Here is a 21,272-nt window from a genome sequence, read left to right on the forward strand (position 1 = left end):
TATTGCGCCTTAGTTTACAGTGTGCTTGAATACGGAGTGCAGATTTGGGCTTCGTATCATGCTGTTCATGTTGAAAGTATCGAAAAAGTCCAAAAGCGTTTCATTAGGTACGCTCTTCGATGTCTGCCATGGAATGATCCTGCTCACCTGCCTCCATATGAGCATCGCTGCGCACTGATAGGTGTGCAGTCTTTGGCTAACCGTCGAACTCTGCTGCAGAGATTATTTGTCTTCGACGTTATCACCGGCAACATTGATTGCAGCAGTCTGCTGGCAAATGTGCAGCTCCGGAATCGACAATTACTTTCGATACCTTCCCATCACTCGATCTATGGATATAATAATCCGCTCGTTTCATGTTGTAGATTGTTTAATGATGTTTGTGATGTTTTTGATTTTAATATTAGTAAATTTATGTTTAAGAATAGAATTAAGTAAACCTAAGTTCAGTCTGTGCGGCATAATGTCAAAGATGTTGTAAATAAATAAATACAGTCGATGCTCATTATAACGACAACTTTTATAGTAACAAAAGCTCCCTATAGCGACATTTTTTGGTCCCTTGAAAAATATTTTGATGTTATAATTGTTCTCTATAGTGACATTTCTCTATTACGACGGTCCCTTGCAATGTCGTTATAACAAGCTTCGACTGTAAATAAGTATACGGAACGAAACAGTGACATAGGGGCAATTTTCAATATATTTGACACGAATATATTATACAGCTTATGGAGCAACCAATTGAGTTGAAATTTTGAGAGAGCTTTTTTCTTATCCTAAGGATCATATCTAGGGGGTTCCCCGTAGAGTTTGCAAAGTTTTTTTGTTTAAGGAACAATCCAATATAGGGTATCCGTCCTATTATGGAGGACTTAAGCACGGTGTTGAAGTTAAAATCGTATTGCAGTGTCCGAAATCTAAATATTATAGTATTTTGCAATGTTAAGTGTTAAAACTATCCTTTATCTGAAGTATAGTGAAGTAAAAAAGTAATTTTTGGAATCATACATACTTTTTTTTTGATATAAATTTGAAGCTCTTCCTCTGTCCTATTATTGCGGTATTTTGTCCTATTATTGCGGTAGTGCCGTCCTATTATTGCGGTATACCAAAAATCATAGATTTTATTACATTCAATATACATTCAATACTATACAATGTTCGAGCTTTGAAATTGTGCTCCCTCCATGTTAATGACACTGCACGGTACTGTCAGTTTGTGTGACTTTGAACATATCTATGAGGAAAACTAATTTATTACTTTATGTCACGATTCGAAAACAAATCAACAGAATCGTATGATTTTCTGCCGGTTTCGTCTCCTCTTTCGTCGTAGGTGGACAATGTTAAAGTGAATAGACAAGGTTCTTCCATCTGAGACCACTAGTTGCTATATAAGAAATGAATTTGTTGACTTAAGTATAACCTACAATTTTGATGCTTTTAAACATATTTTCCACTAGCGACACAATTTTAAATGATTGCTTCCTTGCGATCATCTTATATCTTAGTTTTTCAACGTATTTTTGGCATGTGTTTCGATTTACGTGATTTTTTGGTAAAACATTGTGTTTATTTGCAAAATATTTGTAAATAGGAGGAATTACAGGGTAAAAATAAACATAAACCTTTTGTTTGACTAAATAAATGTATGAATAACTCAAAATTATGTCCCTAATTAGTATCCTAATAATATAATTAATGTTTCCAGCAATTATATTTAAAATGACTATTGAAATATCGAATTTTTGAAGGAGATTTACAGATACCGCAATAATAGGCAAAAAGCTATTTTCATTTTCCTATTATTGCGGTATATGCTTTTTCTCAAAAATATAGAACTTTTATTCAAATTTCAATATCTATCATGTATTTACATCCATACTGAACTGATATACCCGCTACATATAATTGTTTTGGTTCTAAACTTAAAAACTTAAGCTTATGAAACCCCGCCCGTAGATAGAGAGACTGGTTAAAAATATAGGCTTTTATTGATGCATCATTTAAAACTGTTCTTCCAACGATCAAAACCGTTTAATTTTTAAAGCATTCATCTGGTACAACTTGGGAATACTATAAGCTTTAATCATCATCAATAATATCCATAGAAAATAGAGTTTTCGATTAATAATAAGGGTTTAATTCTTATACCGCAATAATAGGGAATACCGCAATAATGGGCAAATTACCCTATTGCTCTTTTTACCTTGTCAGCATTATTGTTACATGCTATATCTGATGAAATTTATACGGTTTTCAAGAAGTGCTCATTCCATCCATAAATTTTCAAGTTGGTTTAAATTTTTGATTTCATAGTTCTGACCAACTTACTTCCTCCATGACGGCACGCTTATTACGAATGCACTTCCTTTAGCGTAAGTTTGATAATTGTTGTGTTATTTTTTGTTTCATATGAAGAGCCCAGATTATTTTTTTCATTTTATATTATTAATCATTTAATTCAATTGACTCTACCATTTAATCATATTTTCAAAGCATGTTTCGCATTGTTTGAATGCTTAAAAATACACAATCGTCAGTATTATAACTTAACAATACAAAATAACTCTCAAAGTTTACTCATTTTCTGAGATGATGCAGCCAACCGCAATGTCTGAATTGGCGTGAAATTCATCTGTGTAGAATAGGTACATTGGCGCTACCGGAAGTGGCGTTCGCTTTCAATTGCAAAGGAAATAATTCCCCGTTTGGCGCTCACTTCTTTCCGTGTTGGTTGAGTTTATTTTCTACGTTTCAAAAGCAATGGCTGGAGTTTCTACACTATCTAAAAAGCGTTTTTTTGTTTATCCTGTTCTCTTTTCGTAATCTATTCATCCACTAAAAATGTGGTAGGTCGGGGTCTAGAGACAACTGGCTACAGGCAGTTATTATTTGCCAACTTGCCGGGGAAACCAGAGCCTTGACTTTATGGTATATTAATTAGAAGTTATTTTGCCCCTCCGCTGTACCAGCTTTAACTACTGTGATTTTCCGTACTTCTTAAATAAACGTGGGGGTTATCTTTAACAAAACATACAACTGTTAATTTTGCATAATATTAATGGTATTCGTATCTCTAAACCTGCAAAATCCCTAAGCATGGGGAAGGCACCAGGTCCGGACGGAGTTCCAAACCTGGCTCTCAAAGTCGCAATCTTGGAGGCTCCCGGTATGTGCAGATCTGCTTTGCAGATATGCCTGGACGAGGGAGTATTTCCAGATGCGTGGAAGAGGCAGAGCCTGGTACTATTGTCAAAGGCGGGGAAACCACCCGGTGACCCGTCGGCGTATAGACCAATATGCTTGATTGACACGGTGGGGAAAGTGCTCGAGAAGATCATCCTCAACAGACTGTCGTGGTACACCGAGGGTGTAAATGGTCTCTCAAGCAACAATGCAAAAATTATTAATAAATACACAATTGAAAGCAGTATAATGAAAATTGTGTAAATTTTCTCTAAAAATGTCGCCGGTTTTGAATATAAACCTGGTTTTTAAATAAGCTAGCATCCTCTATTGCACTGTACGAATGAAGCGTGCAAGAAATAACAAAATTATGAGTCTTGATATTTGAATATGTTCACAAAATTTGCTTAAAAAGGACACTGGTAGCACTGGCTTTTGTATCGCGACTGAAAAACAACGGGGCAGTCTTAGTTGAGCTGTCACGTCCTGTCCTAGGATAGGAATGGACGTCGTCAAGTAGCTGTCAGTTTACGGAATATATCACCTTCTTAGTACACCGTTGTTTGTTACGACTTCCTTTGTAAGGGAAATAAAGCCGTTAGTCCAGAGATGAACTAACCCAGCGAATAAAATCTCAATTATAAAGACAAAAACTAAGTTGGACGCTCTTCCTATGTTTTACAATCGTTTTCGTACTTGTGGACTTAGGGGTTAAGTATGCCATAGGAGCAAGTAATGCCATATATGAAAAATACACTATTTATTTTCTCTTTGAGCTTAACAATATGTTCCCTTACAGTTCTCTTAACAATGATCAACATATGACGAAAATTGCACTATTTTTTACGTATTTACATCAACTTTTGTAAAAACAACTAAATTTCAGTGGATTTTTATAAGATTTCGTTGTTTCTAAATAGCATGGTGAAAGGTAATTTATATACACATTTTTCTAACGTACTACACTTAGTCAAATATGTAAGTTATTGTGGCATTTTAACGAAAAAAGTATTTAGTTGTACATATGAAATCCAGTTTGGTTGAAGTCTGTACTTATTGGGACAAGTGTGCCACCTATTTGGTTAACAAAAGTTGTTGAAGGGATATTTATTAAATGCATACATCATCAATAAAATCATAATAATAAACCAAAATGAGGCACGGTTAGTGACTTCTGAAGTGAAGTAGGGTAATAGCTGACATATTTGCTCCCTTGAGTGATTTTTCTCCAAATATTCAATAATAACATGTTTTTCGGTTTTTCCAAATATTCAATTATAACATGTTTTGTCTACATCAAGATTTTATCGTTGTATAGTGCTGATCAAGTTCAATATTATACATATCCACCGTAGTAAAATGGTAATACATATATCGTATTGAAATGATAATTTTAGTTATTCGAAATGACTAGTAGAGAGTTCCGCATGTGATGAACCTTGTTATAAAGCGCCCCCTTATGACGGTAAACCTAAAAAGGTTTTACCCCGTTAAGCCGAATGTCGTTAAGCCGAAGGCCATTAGGCCGAATGTTGTTAGGCCGAAAGGGTCGTTAGGCCGAAAATGGCCGAAAATTCTAATGAACCGTTAGATCGAATGGGTAACTAACAGGGATAGGTCAATTTCATTGAAGCTCAAAATATCCGCTCTGAAATATAACTAGAAAGAAAAGCCTTTGGTTAAAAAAAGGAAAAACACTGATTAGTGTGTAAGCTTTTAAAAGAGTAGTAATTGATAAAATAGCTTTTCGGCCTAACGACCTTTTCGGTTGAACGACCCTTTCGGCTCACGACATTCGGCCTAACGACCCATTCGAATTGACTAGTAGAGAGTTCCGCATGTGATGAACCTTTTTATAAAGTACCCCCTTATGACGGTAAACCTAAAAATATTTTTTAAATTATCAATTATACTCTGTATTCAAATGAATATTAATAGGAAGTGAAGGAAATTAAATTACTAGTAGAATTACATGCGATGTTTATTCAGTGGCCGTCTTGTCCCATATGAGTGGCACACTTGCCTCATAGTGTTGGAAAATAGGTTATTTTGGATGATATTTGAGAAGCTCCAAAACTAATACTTTTTGAAGTTATCTCAAAAGAAGATGGCACAGTGTTTATGAAAAGATGCGAAACTAACATCATGAGGCTAAATTGGTAGGTTTTCATAAGCTTTAGACAAAGTTAGAGAACAATTTGCTTAAGGTGGCACACTTGTCCAAATTCCGCTACATGTTCAAGACGGTAATTATTTGAAAAAAAATTAAAACATTTATCAATTTCACATACGAAAGGGTCAATTTGAAAAGGCTAATCCTCTGTGTTTAAAGACTCAATATCCGAAAGACGTCCGCAATATTTTTTTCTTTAGCGAGTTTCTCGTCATAATTACAACCTTGCTGTAGATAAAATGAAACTGCTTCTTTATTTTTCGAATTATGTTAGACGAAAACGTAATTTTTGTGTTATGTGCTTAGGTTGCAATAAAAATGCAAAGAAACACATTATCAATGAACTACAAAACGGTTGGGTGACAAAACGTCGAATGCTAAAACGCCGAAAGGACAAAACGTCGAAGGGACAAAACGTCTAAAAGAAAGAAATTGAAGGAAACGAAATTTCTTGAAAGAATGATTCTCTTTCGAAAGAATCAATAACACTATGTGCCAAACGTTATTTATCTCATGTTTAATCGATCCCAACGTGAAAAAAGATGTCTGGCACACAATGTTGAAAATTCACAGCTTTCGTCGTTTTGTCTTTCGACACTTTTTCTTCCAACATTTTGTCCCTCAACCTGCATTTGGTATTCAATATAAAATAAATAAATAAATACTCAAAAATCTCTTTATTAAAAATAATTTCGAACGGAATGATGGTTCACATTAGTGGTTGTGCGGCTAGCGACGTCAGTCGTTTGGGCGTATTGTCCATGCCACGAAACGTGGGTTCGATTCACGCTCCATTCGATGAATTTTTTTTTCTTTTTTTTATTTAACAATCCTCCAATTTATCTCTAAAACTTCTTCAGATACACTCAATCATGTTGCTTATTCTCATTGAACGTTCCCAATATCATTCAAACTATTTAAAAGAATCATTCCGGCTGTCAAGAATTGGAATGACTGACCACGAAATAAAATTCATCACTGAACTGTTGTATGTTCCACCTAACCTGAAGGTTTTCCAACTGGTTCTTCTTGATACAGAAAAAATGCATTCAACAGTGTTTGATATGAGGATGGATTGTAAAATTTAGAAGTTTTAATTTTCCAATATACACTGATAGAATAATTCAAAGATAAGAGCTGGTTTTTCTGGCGCTTGTAACTTTGTGCGGTATAAAGTTCTATAGATGTTAACATTCTTCCATGAAACAAGAACCAATTGAAGATTGAAATCTTCCGAAACATGACCTTTTCAGTAAAACTTGTTCCTGAAAATATGGTAAGTCTCGTTTGTGTTTCCAATCATGTATATATTAACCAGAAGCAGAATTAGATGCTCTGATCACTCTATATGAGGTTCCAGGTGCCCTGCGAGAAGTGGCCAATTAGGAACATGTGGGGAATAATATCAATATGGGTAACAAATTTAAAGATTTTGAAAAGTAATGCTTTCTCAATAATTTCCAGAACCACTGGCTGTTATGACCACCCTATAGAAGGTTCCAAGTACCCCGGGGGATGTGGCGAATTCAAAACATGCCCGGAACCATATTAATATGTACAAACTCCAAGCTTTAAAGCTGAGGGTTCCAAAAGCATTTTTAGAACCACCGGCTGCTATGGCCATTCGTTAGTAAGTTAAGTCTCCACAAAATAGGAAAGGGAATTAGAACTATATCTTGTTTAAATATATAATGTGTGCATACGATGGATTCCTTCAAGTCGAGTCTAGTAAACGACACTGAAAACGGCCAAAGGATGCAAACTCTAGTGGAATTAAATGGTATAGCTACTTAGTACTACATTCGGTTTTTCATTTATGAAGCAGTTCGCAATTGGGAGAAGCTCTTTGTTTGAAATCTTCGAGTAGCCATATGTCGAGTGTCCGGACAATCCGAATCAACACGGTAATTAGTATTTTATTTAGATTGATGAAATAAAATCAATCAAAAGTAGACTACATGCTCACACTTAAATGTGAATACTTCTATGTTTTACAGAGTTAAAGTATATTCTTAGGTTTTTCCGCGACATTGTTAAGTCAATTGTTTCGCAATGTTGATTCTATAAACACACCATTCGATTTAGAGGAGAAAATTTTGCATAGTTAGTTAAACGATGATAGAAAATAAGTTACGATTCTTTGATTGCCGAAATTTAAACTGTATAATTGGTTGGGAGGATCAATACGATGCAAAACAATATTGTTCACGAATAAAACCATAGCGATATCGCGTCGCTTTATCAATGTCAGAAAATTAATGAGCTTGCATCTTGATTCGTAAAATAGTAGACGGAAGGAAGGCTTGTCCAATTTACGAAGAACATAGAACAGAAATTGCTTTTGTGCTAATTCAAGACGTTCTTCATATGTCTTCGTGAAAGCAGACCATACAATACTAAAATACTCTAATATAGACATCACGTAAGCAACCCACAAAAGTTTGAAAGTGAGATCGTTGAAGTTAAAACCAAAGCGTTCGATCTGGCCTGAATTTAGGGGGGTGCCAAGGGGGCAAATGCCCCGGGCCCCCCGATCAAGGAGGCCCCCCGATACAATGCGATACGATTTCAAACAGAGATATTATGATATGATATTATGTCATTTTGTAGTCAGTAGTAAATTGGTGACGATTTTCATTTAAATTTTTCAGTTTCAAAGAAAATCAGTTCAAAGAAAATTCTATTTGCTTATGAAAAGCAACAAAGGTTATATCAAAAACATTAAAACTCTTCTTGGGTTAATATACAGCAAACTGTTACAGCTTTCGGGAGAAATATTTGAGACTTCGACTTAATCAGTAATTCATACACCCTCTTGATTTCACTACTGAAACTACTATTCTATCAAACACATCTGATATTCTACAAGCAATTCAAAATTAACATATTCTACTATGCTCTTTTCCGTTTGTGCCAGATTTTTTAATCAGGTCACGATAGGATATTTGTTCTAAAAAAATAGATAGAAATCAGATAGTATCTATACAATATAATAAAAAAAATAATAAAAGATTTATTTATTGCTTCAATAACGACTGTCATTCAAGATCATTGAATGGAAATATCTGCAGCAAAATTGAAAAATATTGATTTAATATTTACTATTGTTATCCAAGTCTCGATGAATCATATACTCTTGATTTCAACTGGAACATTTTAAATTTTTGGCTTGATTGAGAAGGGCTCAGTCAAAATCTGATCTTATTATCTATTATGTATGACTTTTAAAGTATTTTACACAGATGTTCTATTTTATTGATGTTGTAATGATCGATAATAATGAGATTCAAGTCTGAAATTACACCTAAAATTCTGACACCATCGCATTTTTCAACGATTTGTTTCTTGTGTGTTTCCCTATATGTTTAAAGTTATTTGAAGAAACCTTAATCCCTTGAAAATAAAGTAGGGCGTGTTGTTCCGTTGGGGCGTATTATCCAGATTTACCCTACTAGTTTCGAGCTCTTGCCCCACCGGTGAGCACGAGCATGAGCATAGATGACCGTATAATTCGTAGTTGCTACTCCGTGATTGACCAGAACAATCGAAGTTGCACAGTTATTTATTGAATGGGGCTTGGGATTAGATTACTATTCTCAATGTGAGAGCTCAAAATTTGAAACTCAATAACGGTGCCGGCCACGTCCTTACGGTCTTAGGGGAAGGAAAGGAATGTTAGTTAGACAACAATTGTTACTAGAAACCGAAGAATCTTCTGCATCTCCACAGTTGTCATGGAAAGGATATTCTGTGGGATTAGGTAAATGATGTATTTACGCCCTACTGGATTCGTGATATTATTCAATAATTTCATTGTACTCTGAACAAGTGTTTATCGCTCGCCTCGCAGGAGTGAGCGACACGATCAAACGATCTAACACTACTAACGCGATCCGCGACACTTATTTACCGTCAGTTTCGAATTCTTGCCCCACCGGTCGGGCAAAAGTTCGTTAAGAATAATCAATTTTGAAGCTGTTATAACTAAAAATTATTGTTTTCATGTTTGATACATGTTTGTTCAGTGAAATTGTAGCCAAGGCGTTGAAGGTTCACTGTGTGGTATTTATTTCTTTTCAACTGTAATAGTTTCTCTGGATAGTAGAATCAATATACAAAGGTTGAACTTTTGTCCAGCCTTACTCTACATCCCTTCGCTTCTTACCCCCTCATGTATCGTAAATTAATCATAAAACCCGCAATCTTACCAACAATAATCTGTTGACATAGTGACTTACAGAAGAATTATTTTTCTTACTTGCAGATTTCGCAATGAAGATGTATTTGTTTCTGGCGATCCTGATTTACAAATGCAGCAATTATTTCTCCTGCGCTGAATATGAGCTGGCGGAAGCGAGTCAGGCGGTGAACGGACCTAGCATTGCATTGGACCTCAATCCGGAAAGCGAAAACGATTTCACCAACAATAACAATGGGATGGTTTTCGAATTCCGACGGAGTATCAAAAGTGATAACACGGAAATAGAAGCCAGGCGGCGGAGTGCTCTAGACAAAAATTTTATGAGATTCGGAAGAACAGATCCTACGGCTTTGCAACGTGTGGCACGTGCAAGCAAACAAGCTAATCTAATGCGGTTCGGTCGAGCAGGTCAGGGATTCATGAGGTTTGGAAGGATTCCTGAAAATGTTCCTCTCTCGTTAGTGCATAACGACGATGATAGCAGACAGGATTACAACGGAGATAGTGAAGAATCAAGCGAAGAGACTACGTATTCTAAACGAACGCCCAATTCCGATGAGATTACGGAAGTTAGTGAATCTGGAGAGCAAATTAAGCCCAAGCAATTGGTGTATTACAGACGAGACTCCCCTAAAAATTTGATGAGGTTCGGTAAGCGAGATGATACGAATAAATTCCTTCGACTGAGTCGTGCTAACCTCATGCGATTTGGACGAGCTGGTTCAGAGGCTGGTGGAAATTTGCAAAGAACGAATTTTTTACGCTTCGGTCGAGGTAGTGGTAACTTAATGCGTTTCGGACGTGCAAAGGGAAACTTAATGCGTTTTGGACGATCAGATCCGCGGTTCCTTCGGCTCGTAAAAATGGATAATAATTTTATGCGGTTTGGACGATCGGACAAGGCATTGAAATCAGTCGATAAAAACGAGACAAGATCTTCAGAGTCATCAACATCTCACAACAATGAAATTATAAGTGAAACAAAGCATCATGATGATTTATCGCTGGACAAAACTGATGCACCCTATAAATCTGACGAGGATTATGAAATACAGTTGAGAGAAGAGGACATCCTTACCCCAGTTTTCGTTTCGAATTATTAGTTGACCGTGTAATGGCTCAAAATATTTTATTATTAAACTGATAGAGTTCACTATAGTCAAATTGTTAATGATATATAACTGGTTCAATACATGTTCTGTTGCTATTGAACCGATATGATAAGGCTGGGATTAACAATCTGATTATGGTGGATCATGGTGAATCTTTTCACTCTTTAACTTCGAGAATGCCAAATACCTAGTGAACAAACCAGATGAAGTGATTCTTATTGTACATTTAGCTATATTTATAAATTTACACGTAAATTGTAGTCGTTATTATCATTATCATCTCAGTCATACTGATTTACTGTAATATAAAATAAAATTCAAAATACGCATTGGAAACATGATACAGCCTTTTAATTTGTTCGAATTTCCCTGGAATAATTCTGTCATGTTTGCTATGGGTGAACGTTATACTTAATGCTTTCAATCTAGTTCATTCTCTTCTACACCTGTGAGTGAATTTCACCAAATCACAATCAGCGATAGCCGACCCATTTTTTCGAAACTGTTTAACGGAGAAGCTTAACTTCATGTAGGCTAATTTGTGTAAGGCAAGTACGTTTCTTTTTCAATAAGAAGTCATTAAAACACAACTGGTTACGATTCATTGTTTATTGCTGCAATTCGTAATATACACTTGAACTATCTGGTATAAACATTAATGCTTATTTTATTTATTGGTACCATTTGAACGCTGGCTGACAGCCAGTGCTGATAAATGTCATGAATATCACGTGACTTTGACAATTGAATATTGCGAATAGCTACAAATGAATCCCCGTGGATGACCTTTTTTTTATTACTTTAGGATGAACATATTTGCTGATGATTCCGCATAAATGAACGCTATATCCATATCATTTTTTTCCCAAAATTTTGACATTATACACTAAGCTCTTAAGGTGAATTTCACCGTAATCTCAACAGCTGAACAGTTCGGTGAAATAAAACACCGTAACTTCGTCGGAATTTAACGGATTCCGTTGATTTTTTACCGAATACTGTAAAAATTTACCGTACTCCGTTCATTTATTTTACCGAACTGTTCAACTGTTGAAATTTCACAGGAATCCGTAAAATAATTTAAGTGTGTAGAAAACCATAATTTATACTTAATTTATTTATCCTTCGGGCTGTCGCGCTGTTGTACTTTGTACAACAGTTGTGATTTATATGCTATCATTTTGCAACAAAGATATCTATCGACACCAAACCAAAATGTATTCCTCATGAATCTTTTTGAGAACAATACTCGACGGTTTTTATTTACAGTATGACCCTTGATAATGCGGTAAAATCAACAAATATACATGAAGGTCGCATAATAATGAACGCACTATATACGGTTCGAGTAAACCACAGTTTTAAATCGGTATATCTCAAAATCCAGATACTATAGAAACTTGGGGTCTTTAGTAAAGTTGTTCTGGAGGTGAAGCGCTATCTGATGGTACCGCATATAATTCGGAATTTGACCGCTAGGTGGCACTAGTGGGCATGGAAGTTTTACTTTTGTTTTGCAAATATTTCAGGGTCCTGGCAATTTAGAAGGAAGGCGTCTTCGGCATAGTTGTTTAGTTAGTTAAGGACTATCATTGGTCGAGCTAGTTGATTCAAAATTTTGCCACAAGGCGACGCTAGTGTGCATGAAACTTTTGTTTGCAGATATCTCAGGAGCCTGATCACTTAGAGAGATAGTGTCTTCGACAAAGTAGTTCAGTAGCTCAAGGACTATCATTATTTGAGGCAAGAAATAGAATATTTTGCCACCAAGCGGCGCTAGTGAGCATAAAATTTTTGTTTTGCGGATACTGCACGATCTTGACTTTTTAGACAGGCACCTTCAGCAAAGTTGTTCAGAAGCTCAGGAACTATCATTATTTTACAAAATCTCGAACTTTAAAGATTAAACAAAGAAATAATTTGAGCTACTGAACAACTCTGCCGAAGACGCCATCTTTCTAAGTGATCAGGCTCCTGAGATATTTGCGAAACAAATGTTTTATGCTCACTAGCATCGTCAGGTGGCAAAATTTTGAATCAACTAGCTCTAACATAAGTTACCATAAGTTACCGAGCAACTTTGCCGAAGACGCCATCTTTCTAAGTGGTCAGGATTCTGAGATCTGCGATACAAAAGTTTCATGCTCACTAGCGCCGCCTAGTGGCAAAATCAAGAATTTTTTGGCTAAAATAATGATAGTCCTTGAGATACTGAACAAGTTTGCCGAAGACGTCATCTTTCTAAGTGGTCAGACTCCTGGGATATTCGCAAAACCAAGGGTGTTGTACAAAGTACAACGCGCGACTACTCGCGTTACAAAAATTCGCGCGACGACCGAAAGGTTTATAGAAATAAAAAAAACATACCATTTCTATGAAAATTACCAAATACAAATACCAAATAAAAAGCCTAACAACTTTGTAAAAGACAGTTTTACTCTAATGTTTCAATCTAAAGCTAATCTAATGCATCTTCCCGCGTAAATCTGCTTGCTGGACCACTGTGCACTGTGAACGAAATAACTGTCAAACTATTCAAAAACAACTTAATCGTCATCGATATCGACAACATCAAAGCTAATCCGACTTGCAAGTTATTCTTTCCATGTTTTTCAAAGTTTTTTTTCGTTGTTTCTGCTATTTTGTTCGTTTTTTCTGTGTTTTTATCAAAACTTTGTAGTGTTGCCTTCGTTCCAAGAGTGTTTTGGAAAGCCCAAGCAAGACGCTTTGGTTTTGTGTTTCGTGGTGGTTTGCTGTTCGCGCTGTGTGAGTGCGAAAAGATATTCGTGTTCAGTAGAGGATGGATTACCAACTGGTGAGCTCGTTTCATGCTTCTGATAACACATTTTTTCATGAAAGCTTTACTTTTATGTACTATTCAATCAAACTTTGTATGGTTCATCACTACAAGTGTTGGCATTATGCCTGTTTTATACAATTCCAATATACATATACAATTTTCGGACATTACCTAAAATATTTTTTGAATTGTTCGACATTATGAATGTGACGTATTTTTTAAAACTTCTACCACAGACTTTTCTTCTAGAGGCAAAAATGCACAGCAATACTCTTATATGATTTTCAAACAAACTATGTATGGTTCGTCACTACAAGTGTCGGCATTATTCATGTTTCATATAATTTAAAATATATGCATATATTTTTCTCTTTTCGCCATGTATAAAAACTTCTTTTGAATGGTTCGACATTTTAGATGTTGACGTTTGTTTTAAATCTTCTACCAAAAACTTCTCGAGGCAAAAATTAAAACAAGCTTTATAGGTCGTATTTTTCCTCCTTATCCATGAATCGCATCACTGACCAAAGGTGACTCCCAGATCTTTTCCTCCGCCACTAATAAACACCCTTCCCGTGGTGATTGTGGAGATGCAGAGGCATTCTCGGTCTCTCGGTCAGAGTCATCAACATCTCACAACAATGAAATTATAAGTGAAACAAAGCATCATGATGATTTATCGCTGGACAAAACTGATGCACCCTATAAATCTGACGAGGATTATGAAATACAGTTGAGAGAAGAGGACATCCTTACCCCAGTTTTCGTTTCGAATTATTAGTTGACCGTGTAATGGCTCAAAATATTTTATTATTAAACTGATAGAGTTCACTATAGTCAAATTGTTAATGATATATAACTGGTTCAATACATGTTCTGTTGCTATTGAACCGATATGATAAGGCTGGGATTAACAATCTGATTATGGTGGATCATGGTGAATCTTTTCACTCTTTAACTTCGAGAATGCCAAATACCTAGTGAACAAACCAGATGAAGTGATTCTTATTGTACATTTAGCTATATTTATAAATTTACACGTAAATTGTAGTCGTTATTATCATTATCATCTCAGTCATACTGATTTACTGTAATATAAAATAAAATTCAAAATACGCATTGGAAACATGATACAGCCTTTTAATTTGTTCGAATTTCCCTGGAATAATTCTGTCATGTTTGCTATGGGTGAACGTTATACTTAATGCTTTCAATCTAGTTCATTCTCTTCTACACCTGTGAGTGAATTTCACCAAATCACAATCAGCGATAGCCGACCCATTTTTTCGAAACTGTTTAACGGAGAAGCTTAACTTCATGTAGGCTAATTTGTGTAAGGCAAGTACGTTTCTTTTTCAATAAGAAGTCATTAAAACACAACTGGTTACGATTCATTGTTTATTGCTGCAATTCGTAATATACACTTGAACTATCTGGTATAAACATTAATGCTTATTTTATTTATTGGTACCATTTGAACGCTGGCTGACAGCCAGTGCTGATAAATGTCATGAATATCACGTGACTTTGACAATTGAATATTGCGAATAGCTACAAATGAATCCCCGTGGATGACCTTTTTTTTATTACTTTAGGATGAACATATTTGCTGATGATTCCGCATAAATGAACGCTATATCCATATCATTTTTTTCCCAAAATTTTGACATTATACACTAAGCTCTTAAGGTGAATTTCACCGTAATCTCAACAGCTGAACAGTTCGGTGAAATAAAACACCGTAACTTCGTCGGAATTTAACGGATTCCGTTGATTTTTTACCGAATACTGTAAAAATTTACCGTACTCCGTTCATTTATTTTACCGAACTGTTCAACTGTTGAAATTTCACAGGAATCCGTAAAATAATTTAAGTGTGTAGAAAACCATAATTTATACTTAATTTATTTATCCTTCGGGCTGTCGCGCTGTTGTACTTTGTACAACAGTTGTGATTTATATGCTATCATTTTGCAACAAAGATATCTATCGACACCAAACCAAAATGTATTCCTCATGAATCTTTTTGAGAACAATACTCGACGGTTTTTATTTACAGTATGACCCTTGATAATGCGGTAAAATCAACAAATATACATGAAGGTCGCATAATAATGAACGCACTATATACGGTTCGAGTAAACCACAGTTTTAAATCGGTATATCTCAAAATCCAGATACTATAGAAACTTGGGGTCTTTAGTAAAGTTGTTCTGGAGGTGAAGCGCTATCTGATGGTACCGCATATAATTCGGAATTTGACCGCTAGGTGGCACTAGTGGGCATGGAAGTTTTACTTTTGTTTTGCAAATATTTCAGGGTCCTGGCAATTTAGAAGGAAGGCGTCTTCGGCATAGTTGTTTAGTTAGTTAAGGACTATCATTGGTCGAGCTAGTTGATTCAAAATTTTGCCACAAGGCGACGCTAGTGTGCATGAAACTTTTGTTTGCAGATATCTCAGGAGCCTGATCACTTAGAGAGATAGTGTCTTCGACAAAGTAGTTCAGTAGCTCAAGGACTATCATTATTTGAGGCAAGAAATAGAATATTTTGCCACCAAGCGGCGCTAGTGAGCATAAAATTTTTGTTTTGCGGATACTGCACGATCTTGACTTTTTAGACAGGCACCTTCAGCAAAGTTGTTCAGAAGCTCAGGAACTATCATTATTTTACAAAATCTCGAACTTTAAAGATTAAACAAAGAAATAATTTGAGCTACTGAACAACTCTGCCGAAGACGCCATCTTTCTAAGTGATCAGGCTCCTGAGATATTTGCGAAACAAATGTTTTATGCTCACTAGCATCGTCAGGTGGCAAAATTTTGAATCAACTAGCTCTAACATAAGTTACCATAAGTTACCGAGCAACTTTGCCGAAGACGCCATCTTTCTAAGTGGTCAGGATTCTGAGATCTGCGATACAAAAGTTTCATGCTCACTAGCGCCGCCTAGTGGCAAAATCAAGAATTTTTTGGCTAAAATAATGATAGTCCTTGAGATACTGAACAAGTTTGCCGAAGACGTCATCTTTCTAAGTGGTCAGACTCCTGGGATATTCGCAAAACCAAGGGTGTTGTACAAAGTACAACGCGCGACTACTCGCGTTACAAAAATTCGCGCGACGACCGAAAGGTTTATAGAAATAAAAAAAACATACCATTTCTATGAAAATTACCAAATACAAATACCAAATAAAAAGCCTAACAACTTTGTAAAAGACAGTTTTACTCTAATGTTTCAATCTAAAGCTAATCTAATGCATCTTCCCGCGTAAATCTGCTTGCTGGACCACTGTGCACTGTGAACGAAATAACTGTCAAACTATTCAAAAACAACTTAATCGTCATCGATATCGACAACATCAAAGCTAATCCGACTTGCAAGTTATTCTTTCCATGTTTTTCAAAGTTTTTTTTCGTTGTTTCTGCTATTTTGTTCGTTTTTTCTGTGTTTTTATCAAAACTTTGTAGTGTTGCCTTCGTTCCAAGAGTGTTTTGGAAAGCCCAAGCAAGACGCTTTGGTTTTGTGTTTCGTGGTGGTTTGCTGTTCGCGCTGTGTGAGTGCGAAAAGATATTCGTGTTCAGTAGAGGATGGATTACCAACTGGTGAGCTCGTTTCATGCTTCTGATAACACATTTTTTCATGAAAGCTTTACTTTTATGTACTATTCAATCAAACTTTGTATGGTTCATCACTACAAGTGTTGGCATTATGCCTGTTTTATACAATTCCAATATACATATACAATTTTCGGACATTACCTAAAATATTTTTTGAATTGTTCGACATTATGAATGTGACGTATTTTTTAAAACTTCTACCACAGACTTTTCTTCTAGAGGCAAAAATGCACAGCAATACTCTTATATGATTTTCAAACAAACTATGTATGGTTCGTCACTACAAGTGTCGGCATTATTCATGTTTCATATAATTTAAAATATATGCATATATTTTTCTCTTTTCGCCATGTATAAAAACTTCTTTTGAATGGTTCGACATTTTAGATGTTGACGTTTGTTTTAAATCTTCTACCAAAAACTTCTCGAGGCAAAAATTAAAACAAGCTTTATAGGTCGTATTTTTCCTCCTTATCCATGAATCGCATCACTGACCAAAGGTGACTCCCAGATCTTTTCCTCCGCCACTAATAAACACCCTTCCCGTGGTGATTGTGGAGATGCAGAGGCATTCTCGGTCTCTAGAAGTAACAATCATTACACCCTAATATTCTTTCCCCATCCCAACTGACTGTAAGGACTTGGTCGGCGTTGTTATTGATCAATAATACAAAATTCAGTACTCTTCAGAAGATTTAGAAATATGGTTCTAATGTCGCATTGATTTTAAGTTTTGGTAGATACGAAGCTGGTTAATCAACCATGTTCTGTTTCACCGAAATTATCTGTTATAGATAAGGGTCTAATACCCCTTATCGAGTGGAGAGTTTCTCATACTCTCTCTCAGCACACGATAGGAGATCGGGTGATCAACATCCCGATTGTCCACTCAGTTTTTAGTTTAGCGCTAGCCACCGGTGAAGGCAAACGTTGGAAAATAAAGATTACTTTTCGCACTGTATACCTCTTGTTCGACCTCAATAAAAGTTCAATAAGTTACGCGAGTGTTCAATAGTGCTTCGTAGTGAAAGTTATATCACTTCCGACTGCTGCTTAGGTTTATGGATCAGCTTGTACCACCATCACCTTGCTTCTGGTGATTTGCATGATTCCGGACCTAGGTGAGCCACGACCTGCCCAAACATTTTCTGGTGCCGTGACCAGGATCGTGAGCTGCACCATTGTTATCCACCTAGCTAGTGAGAGTTGTGACTTAGCAGCCATCACGTTACAAAACCCACGCTACCCGAACTAAGAATTGCCATTGCAGTTGAAGATAGACGCCGTTCCTGCATGGGTATTGTGCAGATGCCATTTGCATGTCGCCATCATCACCATTGTTCCTGATCCACGTTGCTGCGATTGAAATATTTCAAGGCCTATTTTATATAGGTACAAGGTAATGTACCTCTCCAACGTTTCCAAGCGCATCTTTAGGTGCTTTTAGATGTGTTTTTCCTTTTGCATGATTTCTACTGCATCGGTGCTGCTAGCGTGATATACCATCTAGACGATCACTCCCAATACGAAATCATCCTCGCCGACCATTCACACCCGTCGGCATACATTTGATTCGTTAAGCTGCTGGCCATAGTTACCTGCTACAAGGTGGCGGCCGCTCGGATACACATCGACAAACCATTTCCGTTTTTGAAGACACCTGCATGCCATAGCTGAGGATATTTGCATGCCATCTCAGCGATCATCCGCACTCATTCCGGAATAAATCACCCGAACTTCCCTACACTGGACCCGTGTGAGGCTCCAAATTTATTCCTGCGCTCCAGAATTTGATTATACAAGGCTCGAATAGCCTTGGCAAAGGTTAGTACCTGTCCAAGTTGCCTATTTGTCTCCATCCAGGTCTACCTGGTCTTTTATTTGCCAGGCACTTTCCGTCTTCCTTGCCGATACTAAACACCGTCAACAGCATCGAGTGTCGATCCATCGAGCAAGATGGAGGGTGGTAGTTCCAACTCGGTCGCAAGCAACGCACGGATGCGAGACCAGCTCACCACCAGGAGGACGACATTGTTGGCGCAGCTAGGTCGTGCTGAGCAATTTATCACCAAATATGACGCCGGACGGGATGAGCTCGAGGTACCACTACGAATGGAAAATCTGGACGTACTGTGGGCATCGCTCGAGGAAGTACAAGCAGCTCTTGAGGACCTGGAGACAAGCAGTGAGGGTAAGACCGCCAACCTTGAAATCCGTGCTTCGTTTGAACCGAAGCTTTTCCGAATTAAAGCCAATCTAAAAGCCAAATTGCCTCCGCCAATCATTCCACAAACCAGCCGCCCTGATAACCCCTCTCGCGTACCCTCCACCTTGTCTAGTTTGAAGTTGCCTACCATTTCGCTCCCAGAGTTTGACGGTGATTACCGTCAGTGGCTAACGTTTCACGACAAGTTTCAAGCCCTCATTCACGACAACGACGAGTTGCCCGTGATACAAAAGTTTCACTACTTGCGCGCTGCGCTGAAAGGTGAAGCTGCGCAACTGATCGAATCCATTGCGATCAGTGCTGCGAATTATCCTCTAGCATGGGACTCATTAATAAGCCGGTATTCTAACGAATATTTATTAAAAAAGCGACATCTACAGGACCTAATGGATGTTCCACGAATGAAGAAAGAGACTGCAGCGGCTTTGCACTCCACCTTGGATGAATTCCAGCGACACAACAAGATCCTTAAGCAACTGGGTGAGCCAACGGATGCGTGGAGTACATTGTTGGAGCACCTGCTGTGTTCAAGACTTCATGATGACACCATTAAGGCCTGGGAGGACCATGCCGCATCCGTCGACGATCAGAGCTACTCCTGTATGGTTGAGTTTTTGGAGAAACGGGTTCGAGTGCTTGAATCAATTTCCGCCAACCATCATGGTGTTCAATCTACTTCCGCTACCCAGCCGAGCGGATCGCATTTCCGCAAACCTTTCTTCAAGATGGCATCCCACTCCGTAACGGAAAATTCGTTTCCCAAGTGCCATGCTTGTGACAACCGTCATCTCTTAGTGAAATGTCTTCGGTTCATGGCAATGGCCGTCGCCGAGAAGCTGCGTCTCGTGAATTTCAAGCGCCTTTGTGTAAATTGCTTCCGCCAAGATCACTTCGCCCGTGATTGCTCATCGAATTATACATGTCGAGTGTGTAGAAAGCGTCACCATTCCCTCCTGCATTTGGGTTTTGCCAGTGGATCCAACTCACCTAATCCAGATCCTCCCTCCAACCAACCCCATGGTAATTCCAGTGCTGCAGTAGCTTCCACCAACTCGCAGATCAGCGATCACCGCCGAGTACAGTCCACTCCAGCAACCACAAAATCGAATGACGTCCAAAAGAGCAATGTTGCCCGTGATGCCGCTCCCACCGCGTTCCTGCTTACAGTAGTCCTGAAGATCGTTGATGTATACGGGAAGGAACACTATGCTCGTGCTCTTCTCGACAGTGGTTCCCAACCGAATTTGATTACGGATCGGTTGGCTCAGCTACTGAGACTAAAACGACAGAGGTCCAACGTGCAAGTGCAAGGAATCGGAGAACAACCAGAATACTCCAACGAGTCCGTAACCACCGAAGTTCGTTCGAGGAAGGGGGAATTTGCGCGAACTGTTACGTTCTTGGTTCTTAGGAAGATGACTTCCAATCTTCCTAGCAGTTCCGTGTCAGTGGACCATTGGAAACTTCCAAAGGATTTGTTCTTGGCAGATCCGGGCTTTAACCATTCCAGTGATGTAGATTTGATTCTAGGATCGCAATATTTCTTCGATTGCTTCCCTACTGCAGCTAGAATCCAGCTGTCGGACACTCTCCCGATATTAGTTGACAGCGAATTTGGTTGGATCGTAGCAGGCGGTACCTATCTTGTTCCTCCATCCATGGAAGCAGTGTGTTGCAAAACAGTTACGGTTTCAGTGGATCCCCTCGAAGAATGCATGGAGAAATTCTGGAAAATCGAAGAGCTGCCCACCAGATCCACATATTCCGTAGAGGAGAAGGCATGCGAGGACCACTACGTATCAACAGTTTCCCGAACCGAGGAAGGACGTTATGTGGTGCGTTACCCAAAGCGCGAGAGCTTTATCACCTTGATCGGGGAATCCAAGTCCACGGCTCTTAGACGTTTTGCACTGCTTGAGCGACGCTTTTTCAAAAATCCGGAATTGA

At 37.7% G+C, this 21,272-nt stretch overlaps 1 protein-coding gene across 4 annotated transcripts in view; it reads left to right on the forward strand.

Moving 5' to 3' along the window:
- The window catches only part of LOC5578330 (FMRFamide-related peptides), a 92,503-nt gene extending 77,899 nt beyond the window's left edge, over positions 1-14,604 (forward strand). For 3 of the 4 annotated variants that reach the window (XM_021843997.1, XM_021843998.1, XM_021843999.1), the window contains exon 2: positions 9,630-11,014. In XM_021843997.1, the coding sequence (XP_021699689.1) occupies positions 9,638-10,669 (1,032 nt within the window). In that variant the 5' untranslated portion in view covers positions 9,630-9,637 and the 3' untranslated portion in view covers positions 10,670-11,014. Of the gene's footprint in view, positions 1-9,629; positions 11,015-14,108 lie in introns of those variants that run through there. The other variant, XM_021843996.1, reaches the window with a different exon arrangement.
- Positions 14,605-21,272: the final 6,668 nt, after the last annotated feature.

The sequence above is a fragment of the Aedes aegypti genome, chromosome 2 (assembly GCF_002204515.2).
Source record: "Aedes aegypti strain LVP_AGWG chromosome 2, AaegL5.0 Primary Assembly, whole genome shotgun sequence".
In the NCBI taxonomy this organism is placed as follows: Eukaryota; Metazoa; Arthropoda; class Insecta; order Diptera; family Culicidae; genus Aedes; species Aedes aegypti.